At 39.8% G+C, this 14,255-nt stretch overlaps 1 protein-coding gene across 3 annotated transcripts in view; it reads right to left on the bottom strand.

Annotated features, from left to right (window-relative positions):
- The window catches only part of TRIM2 (tripartite motif containing 2), a 102,078-nt gene that overhangs the window by 19,093 nt on the left and 68,730 nt on the right, over positions 1–14,255 (bottom strand). For all 3 annotated transcript variants that reach the window (XM_027117223.1, XM_027117221.1, XM_027117222.1), the window contains 2 exons: positions 4,571–4,674; positions 4,161–4,328 (listed from right to left, as the gene is read on the bottom strand). In XM_027117223.1, coding sequence (XP_026973024.1) covers positions 4,161–4,328; positions 4,571–4,674 — 272 coding nt within the window. The remainder of the gene's footprint in view (positions 1–4,160; positions 4,329–4,570; positions 4,675–14,255) is intronic.

Here is a 14,255-nt window from a genome sequence, read left to right as displayed (position 1 = left end):
TGAAAGTATTTAACTCAACAAATAGGTCCTTAAATTGAAGAGGGAAGAGATGAGATATTTTAGAATACGTGGTGGCCAGGGGTCTCTGCATCTGTTCTGGGGTCACAAAAGTTTCCTAGATGGAGGGAAGATGGAAAGCAAAAAATTCGAGGCAGAGAGGAATGAAAATCAGGGCTAAGAAATTGGTGAGTAAAAGAAAGAAAAGGAGATAAGAAATTGTATCCCTAGAACTACTAGGAATAAATACAGAGAATCCACATTTGTGTTAAAAGTTTGTCTTTCTGAGCACCTGTTTAATTTTACTGAATTCCACCAAAGAAGAAAATAAGTCTCTCTCTGTTTATGCTCATGGCCATCAGACTTGGAGGAAATCCCATTAAACTACAAAAGTGTTTTCACTTGCTATCCTTTTACCCTTTGGGTTTTGATCAGTATCTATTAAAAAAAGGGAATATGATGAAACTACACCATATCCATTCCCCCAATCCTCTAGGGGGCATGAGTGTTCTTTCGTGTTTATTCCAATTGTTACCAACAGTATTCCAACTATCAGAATCCAGTTCTTCCAAGAAGAAAGGCTATTACATTTAGAACACTGAATCACTGAGTGAAAAATACTTAATTTAGGAAACGCTTCTCTCTTAAATATAAAACCTTTGTTTCAATTTAATATATTAGAGATAAAGTGTTTCAATAAAGTAGATATAAAACTGTTTCAATAACTATTTTAGTGTTAGTTTAAATTTAGTTAGTTAAATTTAGTCTGAATTTGAAAAGACAGGTCATAGTTTTGCTAAGATATGAAACCAGAACAAATGGGTTGTCTCCAAACTAAAAGGGTATTTTCAAGAGGTCGTTAAACAGTGTTCATTCTATTGATGTTAAAGCTGTCATATTTGGGTATGTCTTACCACAAATACAATTATGAAAACAGAAAAGAAGGGGAGGAAGTTAGAGATGCAGAAAGGCAAAAGAACTTCCTGTGTATATGGCCATCATACAGAGTCATCAAATCTCTAGTGGAACAAAACAAATCAATGACAATTGAAGATTCTTGTGCAATACGGTGGAATTAGAGATGACAGTTTTTATTCTCCTAGATTGAAAACATGCTGCCCCATGCAAAACAGAGGCTCCAACTTGAGGGTGAATAATTACATAAGTAACTTCTTTTAATGAAAATGATGAGGTGACTGTGGTGATCCAATGACTTTTAAAAGGAAAATATAAATTCCTCCAATAAGAGACTAATGAGTGAACTTCGTGTATCTTCTGAATTCCAGAATCGATTATGAAGAGCATCATCTCTGTAAGTTTGGACAAAGGAGTGACCACCAGCAGGTGGTATGAGGTCATGAAGCCAAAATCACAGCTGATCAAACAGACGTCATGTTTTGGGCAGGGTCATTAGAGGCACTGGAAAAGAACTCTTCTTCGATGCCTATTTCATACAAGGCACATATACAATCCAGAAATAAAATCTCATGTTACCCTTGCCCAAATCCTGTAAGACAGATTTTTTAAATCCAGATTTGAAATATGAGGCTATTGAGGCTCAAGGAAGTCATATAATTTGCCAAAGGCCAAACAGTTAATAAACCGTAGAGCTGGGATTCCAGTGGTTTGATCTGACTTAAAGCTCATGTTGTCAACAGAAAGAGAAGCCTGGACGGGGGAATGTGGAAGGCATAGTGAACACGGCCTTCAAAACACCTGTGACAAAGTTTCATAATCTTCTTGTGAACAAATGTAGAAAATGGGCTGGATGACAATATTCTTTGATGACACCTTAGAAGAGAGATTTCTGTTGTCATCAAAGGGCTCTCTACTCTTCAGTGACTGACTGGATGAAGAAACAGAGGATGATGCTGGGAGTAACAGCAAGTGCATCAAATGATGGGATCCCTCCAAGTGTAGCTCACTCACATTTTCTCCATGAAGCTGGCCCCGGTTTTCTTTTCCCTCCAATTCCTATATCATATACTATAACACTATGGTTCTAGATGGTACCAAACAATTTATGATTGCTTAAAGGCTGACATGAATTGTTTTCTGTTATCTCTTGTGTATTTGTCTTTTTTCCTCAAAAGGCTTCTACATTTTTAAAAGGTAGGGACCATGTCATATTAATTCTGTTTCTCCCATATCATCTATCACAGAAAGTACTGATAGATAGGAACTGAGAAAGTAGAAGGAACTTCATAAATGACAACTTGTAGGCTAATTTGGGAAATATAAATTGCCTCTTAATAACCTTTTCTAAAGGTTGTTGTTTTTCATTGAATTGAGGTAAACCTGACAGTATTTAAAAAACAAAAAAGCATTATCCATGACATTTACCACAGAACTAAAACAAATAATCCAAAACTTTATATGGAACCATAAAAGACCCAGAATTGCCAAAGCAATCCTGAGGAAAAAAACAAAGCCGGATGCATAACTCTCCCAGACTTCAGACAATACTACAAAGCTACAGTAATCAAGACAGTGTGGTATTGGTACAAAAGCAGACATACGATCAATGGAACAGAATAGAGAGCCCAGAAATAAACCCACACACCTACAGTCAATTAATCTTCAACAAAGGAGGCAAGAGTATAAAATGGGAAAAAGTCTCTTCAGCAAGTGGTGCTCGGAAAGTTGGACAGTCACATGTAAGTCAATGAAGTTAGAACACACCCTCACACCATACACAAAAATAAACTCAAAATTGCTTAGACTTAAATGTAAGACATGACACCATAAAACTCCTAGAAGAGAGCACAGGCAAAACATTCTCTGACATAAATCGTACCAATGTTTTCTTAGGTCAGTCTCCCAAGGCAATAGAAATAAAAACAGAAATAAACAAATGGAACCTAATCAAACTTACAAGCTGTTTGCAGAGCAAAGGAAACTATAAAAACAAAAACAAAACAAACACAAAAAAACCCCAAAAAGACAACCTACAGAATGGGAGAAAATATCAATATTTGCAAATGATGTGACTGACAAGGGTTTAATCTCCAAAATATACAAACAACTCATACAACTCAACAACAAAAAAACAAACAACCCAATTGGAAAATGCACAGAAGAACTTAATAGATATTTCTCCAAAGAAGACATACACATGGCCAGTAGGCACATGAAAAGATGCTCAACATCACTAATCATTAGAGAAATGCAAATCAAAACTGCAATGAGGTACCACCTCACACTGGTCAGAATGGCCATCATTTAAAAGTCTACAAATAACAAATGCTGGAGAGGGTGTGGAGAAAATGGAACCCTCCTACACTGTTGGTGGGAATGTAAATTGGTGCAGCCACTATGGAAAACAGTATGGAGGTTCCCCAGAAAACTAAAAATAGAACTACCATATGATCCTGCAATCCCACTCCTGGGCATATACCCGGACAAAACTATAATTCAAAAAGATACATGCACCCCTATGTTCATAGCAGCACTACTCACAATAGCCAAGACATGGAAACAAACTAAATGTCCATCGACAGATGAATGGATAAAGAAGATGTGGTACATATATACAATAAAATACTGCTCATCCATTAAAAAGAACAAAATAATGCCATCTGCAGCAACATGGATGTAACTAGAGATTATCATACTAAGTGAAGTAATTCAGAAAGAGAAAAACAAATACCATATGATATCACTTATATATGGAATCTGAAATATGGCACAAATGAACCTATCTATGAAACAGAAACAGACTCACAGACATAGAGAATAGACTTCCGGTTGCCAAGAAGGAGCAGGGGAGGGAGAGGGATGTACTGGGAGTTTGGAGTTAGCAGATGCAAACAATTACATTTAGAATGGATAAACAACAAGGTCTTACTGTATAGCACAAGGAACTATATCTAATCCCCTGGGATAAACTATAATGGAAAAGAATATTTTTTAAAATGTATAAAAGAAAGCAACTGAGCAAACTAATTGCTTTATAAAATGAAGCCACATTTAGGTTATACATGAGTAGATTTATGACAATGTCATTGTGACTCTCACTTCATTAATCTTGGATGTAACGAAGTCAAGACGTCTTTACATATGAAAAACTGAATATTTTATTGGATCTAGATCCAAAGAAAAAGACAATTTCATCTTGTATTTCCTGTCCCTTCTCTCGACTGGCCAGTTGTAGTTAATCTTACCTTAAACTTCCCATCTGATGAGAAGATGCTAACCCATTTATTATCATAATCTGCAATGATTATGTCCCCACTGGGATGCACAGCTACTCCTGTGGGCCGCTGCAGCTGCCCGGGAGAGCGTCCTCGTATGCCAAAACGACTTTTGAACTGTCCATCATTGGAAAATATCTGGAAAACAAATTACATTCATTGGAATGTGAACTAGCATAGAAATGAGTGGGAAAGACAGGCAAGAACATCTGTCATAAGTACTACAGGTCAGAACATGCAAACTCTGTTTGAAAAATAGCTTATATATACATCATAAGCTTCCCTTTCTTTCCTTGCATCTTAAGTCTTAAGTAGGAAACTATGCAGGTCTATCTATTTATCAGTGTAAGTGGTTAAAGGTATACAATTAGGGGCCATACCTGCACGCACTGGTTGTTACTGTCTGCAATTAATATCTTCCCATTTGTAGATGCTGCTACTCCTTGAAGATTTGTAAATTCCCCTTTATTTCTTCCTTTGGTTCCTGAAAATAAACGATAAAAGCACAGAAAATTAAACAATAGAGAGTTAGATTTCTCAGTTTCGGCAAGAGAACATTCAGTCTTCTATAGGTAGCCTGAGAATGCAATGTTTTTTTAAATTACACTTAAAAAAAAAGGGGAACCCCTCCCCTGACTTAATCCATATTCTACTAAACTTCTCTTCCAGACCAATTCTGTAAAGTCTTTGCAAAATCACCTTTCGAGGGGCAAATACCAATCTTCTCTTATTAAACTATAGCTGCATATTAACATGATTAAAATATATTTAGATTTCACAAAGACACAATTATAAAAACTAATGTTACAATTAAGGACACTTTATAGGAGCGGGCCTTATTTGGGAGCTCTGCCAAAATCCCACCCTCTCACTCAGCAGCTCTTAGACACCTGGACTCTTGACTTTCAGCACTTTTAACAAACTGTAAGGTCAGAGATGTTATAAAACTAGCAGGCTGATTTTCATACACTGGAGTGATTTATTTTCAAAGATTCAGTATCTCATAAGTTGTGTTTCTTTCCTGTAAAAGATATCCTGACCATGTTTTCTAGATTAAATAAATAAGAAAGGCAAAAGAAAATTAATTAATCCAAGTCATACTCTCATCCTTCTAGAGTTTCTTATGGAAGAGATGAAAGCAGGTGAAAAAATAAAGCTAAGGTGACTACAGTTAACAGATGTTTGTTTTTGTTTCAAATGAAGTGTTTATAACTCATTTTAATAAGACCATGCAAATATTAACAGAAGGAACTTTGCTCAGAAATGACCAGGAAGTGGGCTTCCCTGGTGGCGCAGTGGTTGAGAGTCCGCCTGCCGATGCAGGGGACACGGGTTCGTGCCCCGATCTGGGAAGATCCCACATGCCGCAGAGCGGCTGGGCCCGTGAGCCATGGCCGCTGAGCCTGCGCGTCCAGAGCCTGTGCTCCTCAACGGGAGAGGCCACAACAGGGAGAGGCCCGCATACCGCAATTAAAAAAAAAAAAAAAGAAAGAAATGATCAGGAAGGAGGTTTAAATTTTCATAGTTGGAGAGAGAGCGCTATGCCTCAGTTTTATCATTTCATTCATATTCAAAATAGCAACTTGATATTTGTTTTTAGACGTCAATGCAGGGCCTCAGGAAAGAGTAGAAAAGATATGCTGCCGATGGCCAATGTCAAGCCCGTGCTTAGCCTGCTTAGGAAACTGGTTTTTGCATTTAGGAAGTAAAACTGCGATATAATTAAACTCAGAACAAAATCAACAACAGAACTGCTGGGTGAACCATCTTATCACCTGGTTCTCACCAGACCCACAGGGTAGTTGCTTTATTGAGATCCTAGACCCTAACAAGATGACTCACCGCCTCTCTATCTCTTCCTAACATGAAACAAAACTCTGAGATCCAGATCCTCAAAAGAATGTCTTCTAGGTTGTAGGACAAACGATTCTACTTTATTTCAGATGTTTCAGCAGAGATGATCTTTGTACCTGATCTGCACAGAATCCCTATAGCATTCAAGTTCATGGGATCAGCTAACACTCTAAAAATGGTGCGTTGGCATCTGTTGGTGGGTGGCAGGGTAAGGGGTGGTTGGCCCCTGAAGGAGGTATGTGCCCACTTTGTATTAGCTTTTGGTCATTCCTTCTGATGTCTGAGTAACACCTGGTTAACAGGTATAGCAAAACCGAAGGACCAGGAAAAGAAATAATTCTTCTAAAATACTCAGTTTATAAATACTTTTTAAAAGGTAGTGGGGGCAAGGCCAGGGTCTCTCAAGAATAAAAACTTAACTCATCAAAAACGATAAAGGGCTTCCCTGGTGGCGCAGTGGTTAAGAATCCACCTGCCAATGCAGGGGACGTGGGTTCGAGCCCTGGTCCAGGAAGATCCCACATGTCGCGGAGTAACTAAGCCCGTGTGTCACAGCTGCTGAGCCTGTGCTCTAGAGCACGTGAGCCACAACTACTGAAGCCCGCGTGCCTAGAGCCCGTGCTCAGCAACAAGAGAAGCCACCACAGTGAGAAGCCCGCATACCACAACGAAGAGCAGCCCCTGCTCACCGCAAATGGAAAAAGCCTGCACGCAGCAGCAAGACCCAACGCAGCCAAAACAAAACAAAAAAAAGGTTGATAAATAGAAGCATGGAAATTATTAGTGGGATGAAGAACTGAGGACCAAATAAAGAAACATAATAAAAAAAAGTCCTACCAGTGACACTGGAGAAGAATTGACTGTAAAGAAAAACCCAGGCTGTTCTAGATCCTGCTTTTGTAAAATTGGAAGTGCACCCATGGCTCAGAGGACATACAGGCAGGGGAAAGAAATGCTGAAAACGGGGAGGGGAGTAAGAAGCACCTGCACAGAGTACATGAGCATTGGTCTGCTGTCCTTAAACCTGCCTGCTGCCCTCTTCTGTTTAAACTTTGGTCCATCCTGCTAAGGACAAAGCCTATTCTATTCAGAGAAGGCTCTGCAGGCAGCAGCAGTTGAGTTTTGAAATGAAAGGAAAAATGGAGACACGTGCTTTAGTAGAAGTTCAGAGGTGCCTTAGCCAAAAAGATTTAATTGTCCTTTGGAAAAAATAGAGGTGATGCTGAAGGAAAAGATATGAGCAAAAAATACTAGCACTTTTTTTTTCTCTGCAGAAATAAACACACACTTTTGAGTGTCAGTATAAATGGGAAAGAATTGTACTTGGGGGTATAATTTTAAAACTTGGGAAGACATTTAGTTGGACTCTATCAGTACCATTTGGACCAAGGAGAAGGAAGATTCTGCCCAGTTTGAAATGAATGTGAGGATGCTCAGTACCTGCCATGAGAGCAACACCTCTACATTGCAGAGGACCACACTGCTGGCAGGAGGTTCTCCAACCCCCTCCAAGCTCCAGGCTGATGCGTTGGCCCCCCTGTTATTCTTGGTCTCAAGTTAACTAGAGCTTGAGTCTGCTGCCCCACATGTAAATAAAAAAATCACAGGGTTGAAGGCACATCTGTTAGTCCCAGATTGCTTACATACTTTTGAAAGAGCTAGATGCAACAGGCATTGCCACTTAAATTTTATATTTGTTTTAAAAAATCTTTCTCTTTTAGCCACAGGGCTCGGTTTCCAAATAGCTGGGGTTGGCATTTTCGTAACAACACTTGATTCTTATGAGCATCTTTTGTCCTGTCAGAGCTATTGATCATCATTTTTCTTTTTTTTACAAAAAACTCTATTTGTGTTTTTTTAAGTACAGCAGGAACATAGTGTTACTCCTAAGGATTAAAGGAAATCCACCAGCATACTCTTGAGGGACAATTAATGCTGACTATTTTTACTAGCAATTAAACTAGAAAAATCTTAATGTTGAGTAATGATGCAGAACTACAGCATAGTATCATTACACTGAAATGCCCGAAGTCCAAGTGTTTGTAAAGTGTCTTGGGACCAAAATAAAAGTGTCTTGCGACGAAAATAAAATAACAGAAATTGCAGAAGTTAGAAATAATTTGGGGTCATGCATCCCTCTTCAAAATATTTAGTAAATACTATTTAGTCTATAGAAAATTTCCCCACCCTCCACAAAGTATTCTAAATAATGAAAACTAGTTCTTTCATAACAAATATAAATGTAACATAAAACATATACAGTAGTTATAAAATCTTTTCCTGTCTACTCTGATGTAAAAGATTTCACTTGATGGTTAGATTTTGGCTAGTAAAATGAGTAATGTGAGTTTTAAAAGTAATTATAAACAATTTGACAACAATTCCATAAGATAATTACACTTGTTTTCCCCAGACTTCCCAGATTTTAAACTAGCCTATGAAGCACAGAATGAATTTTCAAACCAACAGCTTCTTATCTGTGCTCCTGCCCTTGCCTCCAGGAAGATGACAGAGGTAAGGTAATAAGTCCCTGGATTGAAATAGGGGAGCAATAACTGTAAATTTCCTCTCACCCCCACTCCAACTTAGTAAGAAAATTAATGCTAAATGAAACTAGATACTTAGAATGGGATAATGCAAGAGGATGAAATTGAGCCAAACATAGGGTCTAACACGGGATCTTTAACCAAGTACGTGTTAACGTATGTTTGCTGAATGAATGGGTCCCTAAATGAATTATTAATGACTGAGTAAATTACAACCCACATTACATCATGGGAAAAGGAAGTGTTCAGTAATATTTACAGCACTTTCATATACATTCTCTTGTGCACTCCCTATAACAATCCCAAGAGTTAGCAGGATAAATATTATCATTCCATTTTATAGATGAGAAATTGCAGCTAGGTATATCACAAAGGTAGGGAAGAGACAGAGCAAAGAATAAAACCTGGTTCTCCCGACCCTTTATATATTTTTTAAATACACACATTGCTTCTAATTGGACCTTAGGATATCAGGTTTCTGAGGTGAGGATAATTACCCTTTGGGTTCACATGGATCATGCTCTCTCCATTAAATCTTTCAGAAAACTCCATTTTAACTGGTTCACTGTCTCCCTCACTAAACTATGAGCTCCCTGGGGGACGAGGCAACATCTGTCCCGTTCTCTGTTGCATCCTACAACACAGCGGAGTGCCTGACACTCATAACAGTGGCATCATTTTACATTTGAAATCCAAGAGGAGTTTCCAAGGATGAGATTCTCAAGGGGTGGGGACAGGGTTCCTATAATGACCTCAGATGCCAAATTAGCATGCTCTCCCTTCCTTTTAGGCAGGGAAGGTGATGGTTTGCAGAGATGAGGCAGGGAAGAGGGGCGTAAAATATCACACCTTCCTGTAAAGCCTCTGAACTCATGCCAAGTGATTTTACACATCCATTTGATATGACAAGAGAGCACACTGATCTAGAGTACAAATGAGCGGTTCATTCAACACATCCCAAGAATTCATTAAGGTATGGTGGATGAATTGCATAATTTGAAACAATTCATCTGTAATTCTTTCACTCCCTCCCACCTCTTCAGGCTTCCCCGTTGTTCAATGATTTTTTTAGTAGCTGACAAAACCAGCTCATGGCTTCTAGTCAGCAAACTCTGACAGTGCAGGGAAAAATAATCCCCGCGTTTCAAGGAATCAACACATGCTCTAAGCCACTTCCCTACACTCCTTCAGGACTGTTTTGCAATTCAATATTAGAGTAAGACAATAGCTCATTCACAGTGGGCATGCATTATGTTTTCAGGTGTGGGAGATGTCATATATCTTAACTTTGGAAAACCACAGTAGTTAAAGGACATTTTAGATGAAGAGGAATCGTCGTGCAATTAAAAAGGCAGGGGCATCAGAGTTACAGGTGGCTTGGGTTCCTTCCTGGGCTCTCCTGAGCCTCCATTCCTTCAAAGCTAAGGATGATTATATGTTGTCCTGGTAATTTGGCTCTTGAGGGGCAGGGGCTGTAGGGCTGGGGGAGGAGTTCTGATTTGTAGCATTGGTCCGTTTCTATTGTGTAAATACTACCATCACAGCTGATTTCAATGAATTCAGTAAAGATGCAGATACAAAATTAACATACAAAGTTCAGTAGCGTTTCTATACACTAACAATGAATTTTCTGAAAAAGAAACAAAGATGTTGATCTCCCTGATAATAGCATCAAAAACAATAAAATACTTAAGAATAAATTTAACCAAGGAGTTTGTGAAAGATCTCTACTCTGAAAACTACAAGATATTGAAAGAAATTGAAAAAGACACAAATAAGTGGAAAGGTATTCTGTGTTCATGGACTGGAAGAATTAATATTGTTAAAATGTTAATACTACCAAAAGCCATCTATAGATTCAATGAAATTCCTATCAAGATTCCAATGGCAATCTTTACAGAAGTAGAAATAACATTCCTAAAATTTATATGGAACCACAAAAGACCCTGAACAGCCAAAGAAATTCTGAGAAAGAACAAAGCAGGGAGGCATCACACTCCCTGATTTCAAGCTATAATATAAGGCTATAGTAATCAAAACAGTATGGTACTGGCATAAAAACAAACAGACCCATGGAAAAGAATCAAGAGCCAAGAAAATTACCCAAATATATACAGTCAACTAATATTTTGACAAGGGAGCCAAGAATACTCAAGAGAGAAAAAACTTCGTGCTAGAATAGAATATTCACATAAAAGAACAAAACTGGGGGCTTCCCTGGTGGCGCAGTGGTTGAGAGTCCGCCTGCCAATGCAGGGGACATGGATTCGTGTCCCAGTCTGGGAAGATCCCACATGCCTCAGAGCAGCTAGGCCCGTGAGCCATGGCCGCTGAGCTTGTGTGTCCGGAGCTTGTGCTCTGCAATGGGAGAGGCCACAACAGTGAGAGGCCCACGTACTGCAAAAAAAAAAAAAAAAAGAACGAAACTGGACCCCTGTCTTACACTATTGACAAAAATTAACTTGAAATGGATTAAATATAAGACCTGAAACCAGGTCTAATTTCTTCCTGGAAGAAAACAGGAATAGAGTTCCCTGACTCAAGCTTTGGTAACGATTTTTTGGATATGACACCTAAAGCACAAGCAAGGAAAGCAAAAATAAACAGGTGAAACTATACCAAACTAAAACATTTCTGTCAATGAGCAAAATAAACTATCAATAATGTGAAAAGGACTTCCCTGGTGGCGCAGTGGTTAAGAATCCGCCTGGCAATGCAGGGGACATGGGTTCGATCCCTGGTCCAGGAAGATCCCACATGCCGTGGAGCAACTAAGCCCGTGCACCACAACTACTGAGCCCGCGCACTACAGCCCACGAGCCACAACCACTGAAGCCCATGCGCCCCAGAGCTCACAAGCCACAGCTACTGAAGCCCATGTGCCTAGATCCCGTGCTCCAAACAAGAGACGCTACCGCAACGAGAAGCCTGCACACCGCAACAAAGAGTAGTCCCAGCTCACCGCAACTAGAGAAAGCCCGCGCGCAGCAACGAAGACCCAATGCAGCCAAAAGTAAAATAAAATAAATTTATAAAAATAATGTGAAAAGACAACCTACAGGATGGGCAAAAATATTTGCACACCATATATCTGATAAGGGGTTAATATCTAAAATACATAAAGAACTCATACAATTCAGTAGCAGAAAACTAAATAACCCAATTAAAAAATGGGAAAAGGACCAGAATAGACATTTTTCCAAAGAAGATTCACCAAAGGCCACATGAAAAGATGCTCAACGTCACTAGTCATTAGGGAAATGCAAATTAAAAACACAACAAGATACCACCTCATGCCTGTGAGAATGGTCATCAACAAAAAGACAAGAGATAAAAAATGCTGGCATGGATGTGGACTGTTGGTCCTTGTGCACTGTTGGTGGGATGGTAAATTGGTACAGCTGCTATGGAAAACAGTATAAAGTACCTTTGAAAATTAAAAATAGAGCTACCATATGATCCAGCTATTCCACTTCTGGGTATTTTTGCAGAGGAAACAAAAACCCTAACTCGAAAAGATACATGCACCCACATGTTCACAGAAGCACTATTTACAACAGCCAAGACATGGAAGCAACCTAAGTGTCCATCGATGGATGAATGCATAAAGAAGTTGTGGGCCGTGTGTGTGTGTGCGTGTATGAACATTATTCAACCATAACAGGGAGAAAAATCCTACCGTTTGCAACAACATGGGTGGACCTTGAATGTATTATGCTAAGTGAAATAAGTCAGACAGAAAATGACAAATACTGTATGATCTCACTTATATGTGGAGTCTTAAAAAAAACCAAACTCAGAAAAGAGATCAGACTTGGGGTTCAGAGGTGGAGGGTTGGAGAGGGGCAACTGGAGGTGAAGTAACTTCCCCAACTGCATGGGTAGGAAAGTGGCAGTGCTGGGGCTGGAACCCAAGGCTGTGTAGCCTCCGAGGCCACAGCTTTAACCATTCACGCTTCTACCTCACGCCCCTACATCACTCAAGTCAAACAGCTGGAAGTTCAATTTGGTCCTCAAGTCCTGCGCTCTCCCTCCTAAGCGTGTTATAAATCTGCCATGTCCTCTCTACTCCAGCGCATCACTCTTAGTTCTGGCACTTGTAACAGCTCACATGGACTACTGCAACAGGAAGCAGCTCCCTGCTTCCCGGGGCACACTGTCAGTAGATCCCCTATAATGTCCCCAGCCTCTTTAAAAATCAGTGTCTCAGCAAGTCACTACATTACATTACACTGTTCAGTGCCTCCCCATCACCCACATGGTTCTCAAACCTCAGCGTGCAGAAGCATCGTGGAGCTGGTAGAATGCAGATTCCTGGTCCCTCTCCCAGAGATTCTGATTCTGTAAATGCAGTACGGAATTCAGGAATTCTCATTTTTACCAAGCACCCCAAGGAATTCAAGTGCTTTATGGGAAACACAGGTATACAGAACAAAGTCTCAGCTCCTTTGCAAGGAAACAGAACCTCTTCTCTGCTATCTTACTTCGTTTAACGCTCCAGGTAATGGAATCATTTACAGTTCCTCGAAACTACTTAGTTTCTCATCTTCTTTCCCTTCATCTGAACCTCCCTTTTCCTCCTTTCATCTGACAGACTCTTTCTCTTTCAAGGCCAGCTTTGGTTTAGATATCATCTCTAGATCCTTCCTTAACTCCCTGCTGCTTGCCAGCCTCATCCCCCACCCCACCCCAGCCTCTGAAGGTACGCGTACTGAAGGTACCACATTTGTCACACGCCTGTCCCCTTCCAGACTATGGCCTCCTCTAGGTCAGGGTCAGAATCTCACCCCTCCCTTTATACCAGGACCCAGCCACGTATGAGGCACATAGTAGGAGCTCAAACAGCAGGGGCCCATCTAACTACAGGGCTGGATAATCAGGGAGGAAGGTGAAAACGTGAGTCAAAATTACCCCTGGAAATCCTTTATATCGCACAGAAAGTGATGGTTCCCTTTCACAAATACACAAAATTAACACACGTTATTTGAGGTTGTTAAATGAATCCTGATACATGTTTTATGAAAACTATGTAGCTTACGACATGAAATCAGGGCCTCAAGAAGCTCAGTATGTGGGACCAGTTGAGGGAACAGCAGAACCCCAGTTGCCAGCTTATGTGTGTAGCTGGATTTGAATGAATTCTGACTTCAATACATGCAGAGGGGGAACTGTTCTAATCATGAATGTTCCAGTATCATGGAACAACCACCTAACAACCTGACTGTACAGTACAGACAAGCTTAGAGTCCTAAAACAAAGCTGTAACTGTAAAAGAAAGTTGAACTCTTCTAATTATTTATATAAACTCTCCCCATATGTAGCCAACAGTATAGATTTTGAAAAGACAGGTTCTTAGAAGGTCAGTACTGTTAGTCTAATACTGCCTAGCACAGTCCTGTGCATGGGAATACATGTGATGATTGCCCTTGAGCTTGGTGCTTTGTTGCCTGGTCTGTGTGTCCCTGGGCTTCAAAACTGGAATCTGACAGTGGTGAGCAGGAAGTTAAATCATGCAGTAAGTCATGACTTGATTCGATTCAAAAAGGCAAAGTACTTAGGCAAAGTGCTCTTGTGGGTTGGGGATTATAAATGATTAAAGATGTCATCTTTGACCTCAAGTAATGCATAATATCATCAGGAAATAAGACCTCAGCAGAAATAATAA

This window comes from Aethalodelphis obliquidens, unplaced genomic scaffold, assembly GCF_003676395.1.
Source record: "Aethalodelphis obliquidens isolate GAN/ISIS:26980383/991018 unplaced genomic scaffold, ASM367639v1 scaffold17, whole genome shotgun sequence".
NCBI classification, from domain to species: Eukaryota; Metazoa; Chordata; class Mammalia; order Artiodactyla; family Delphinidae; genus Aethalodelphis; species Aethalodelphis obliquidens.
This window is presented reverse-complemented; position numbering and strand designations above follow the sequence as displayed.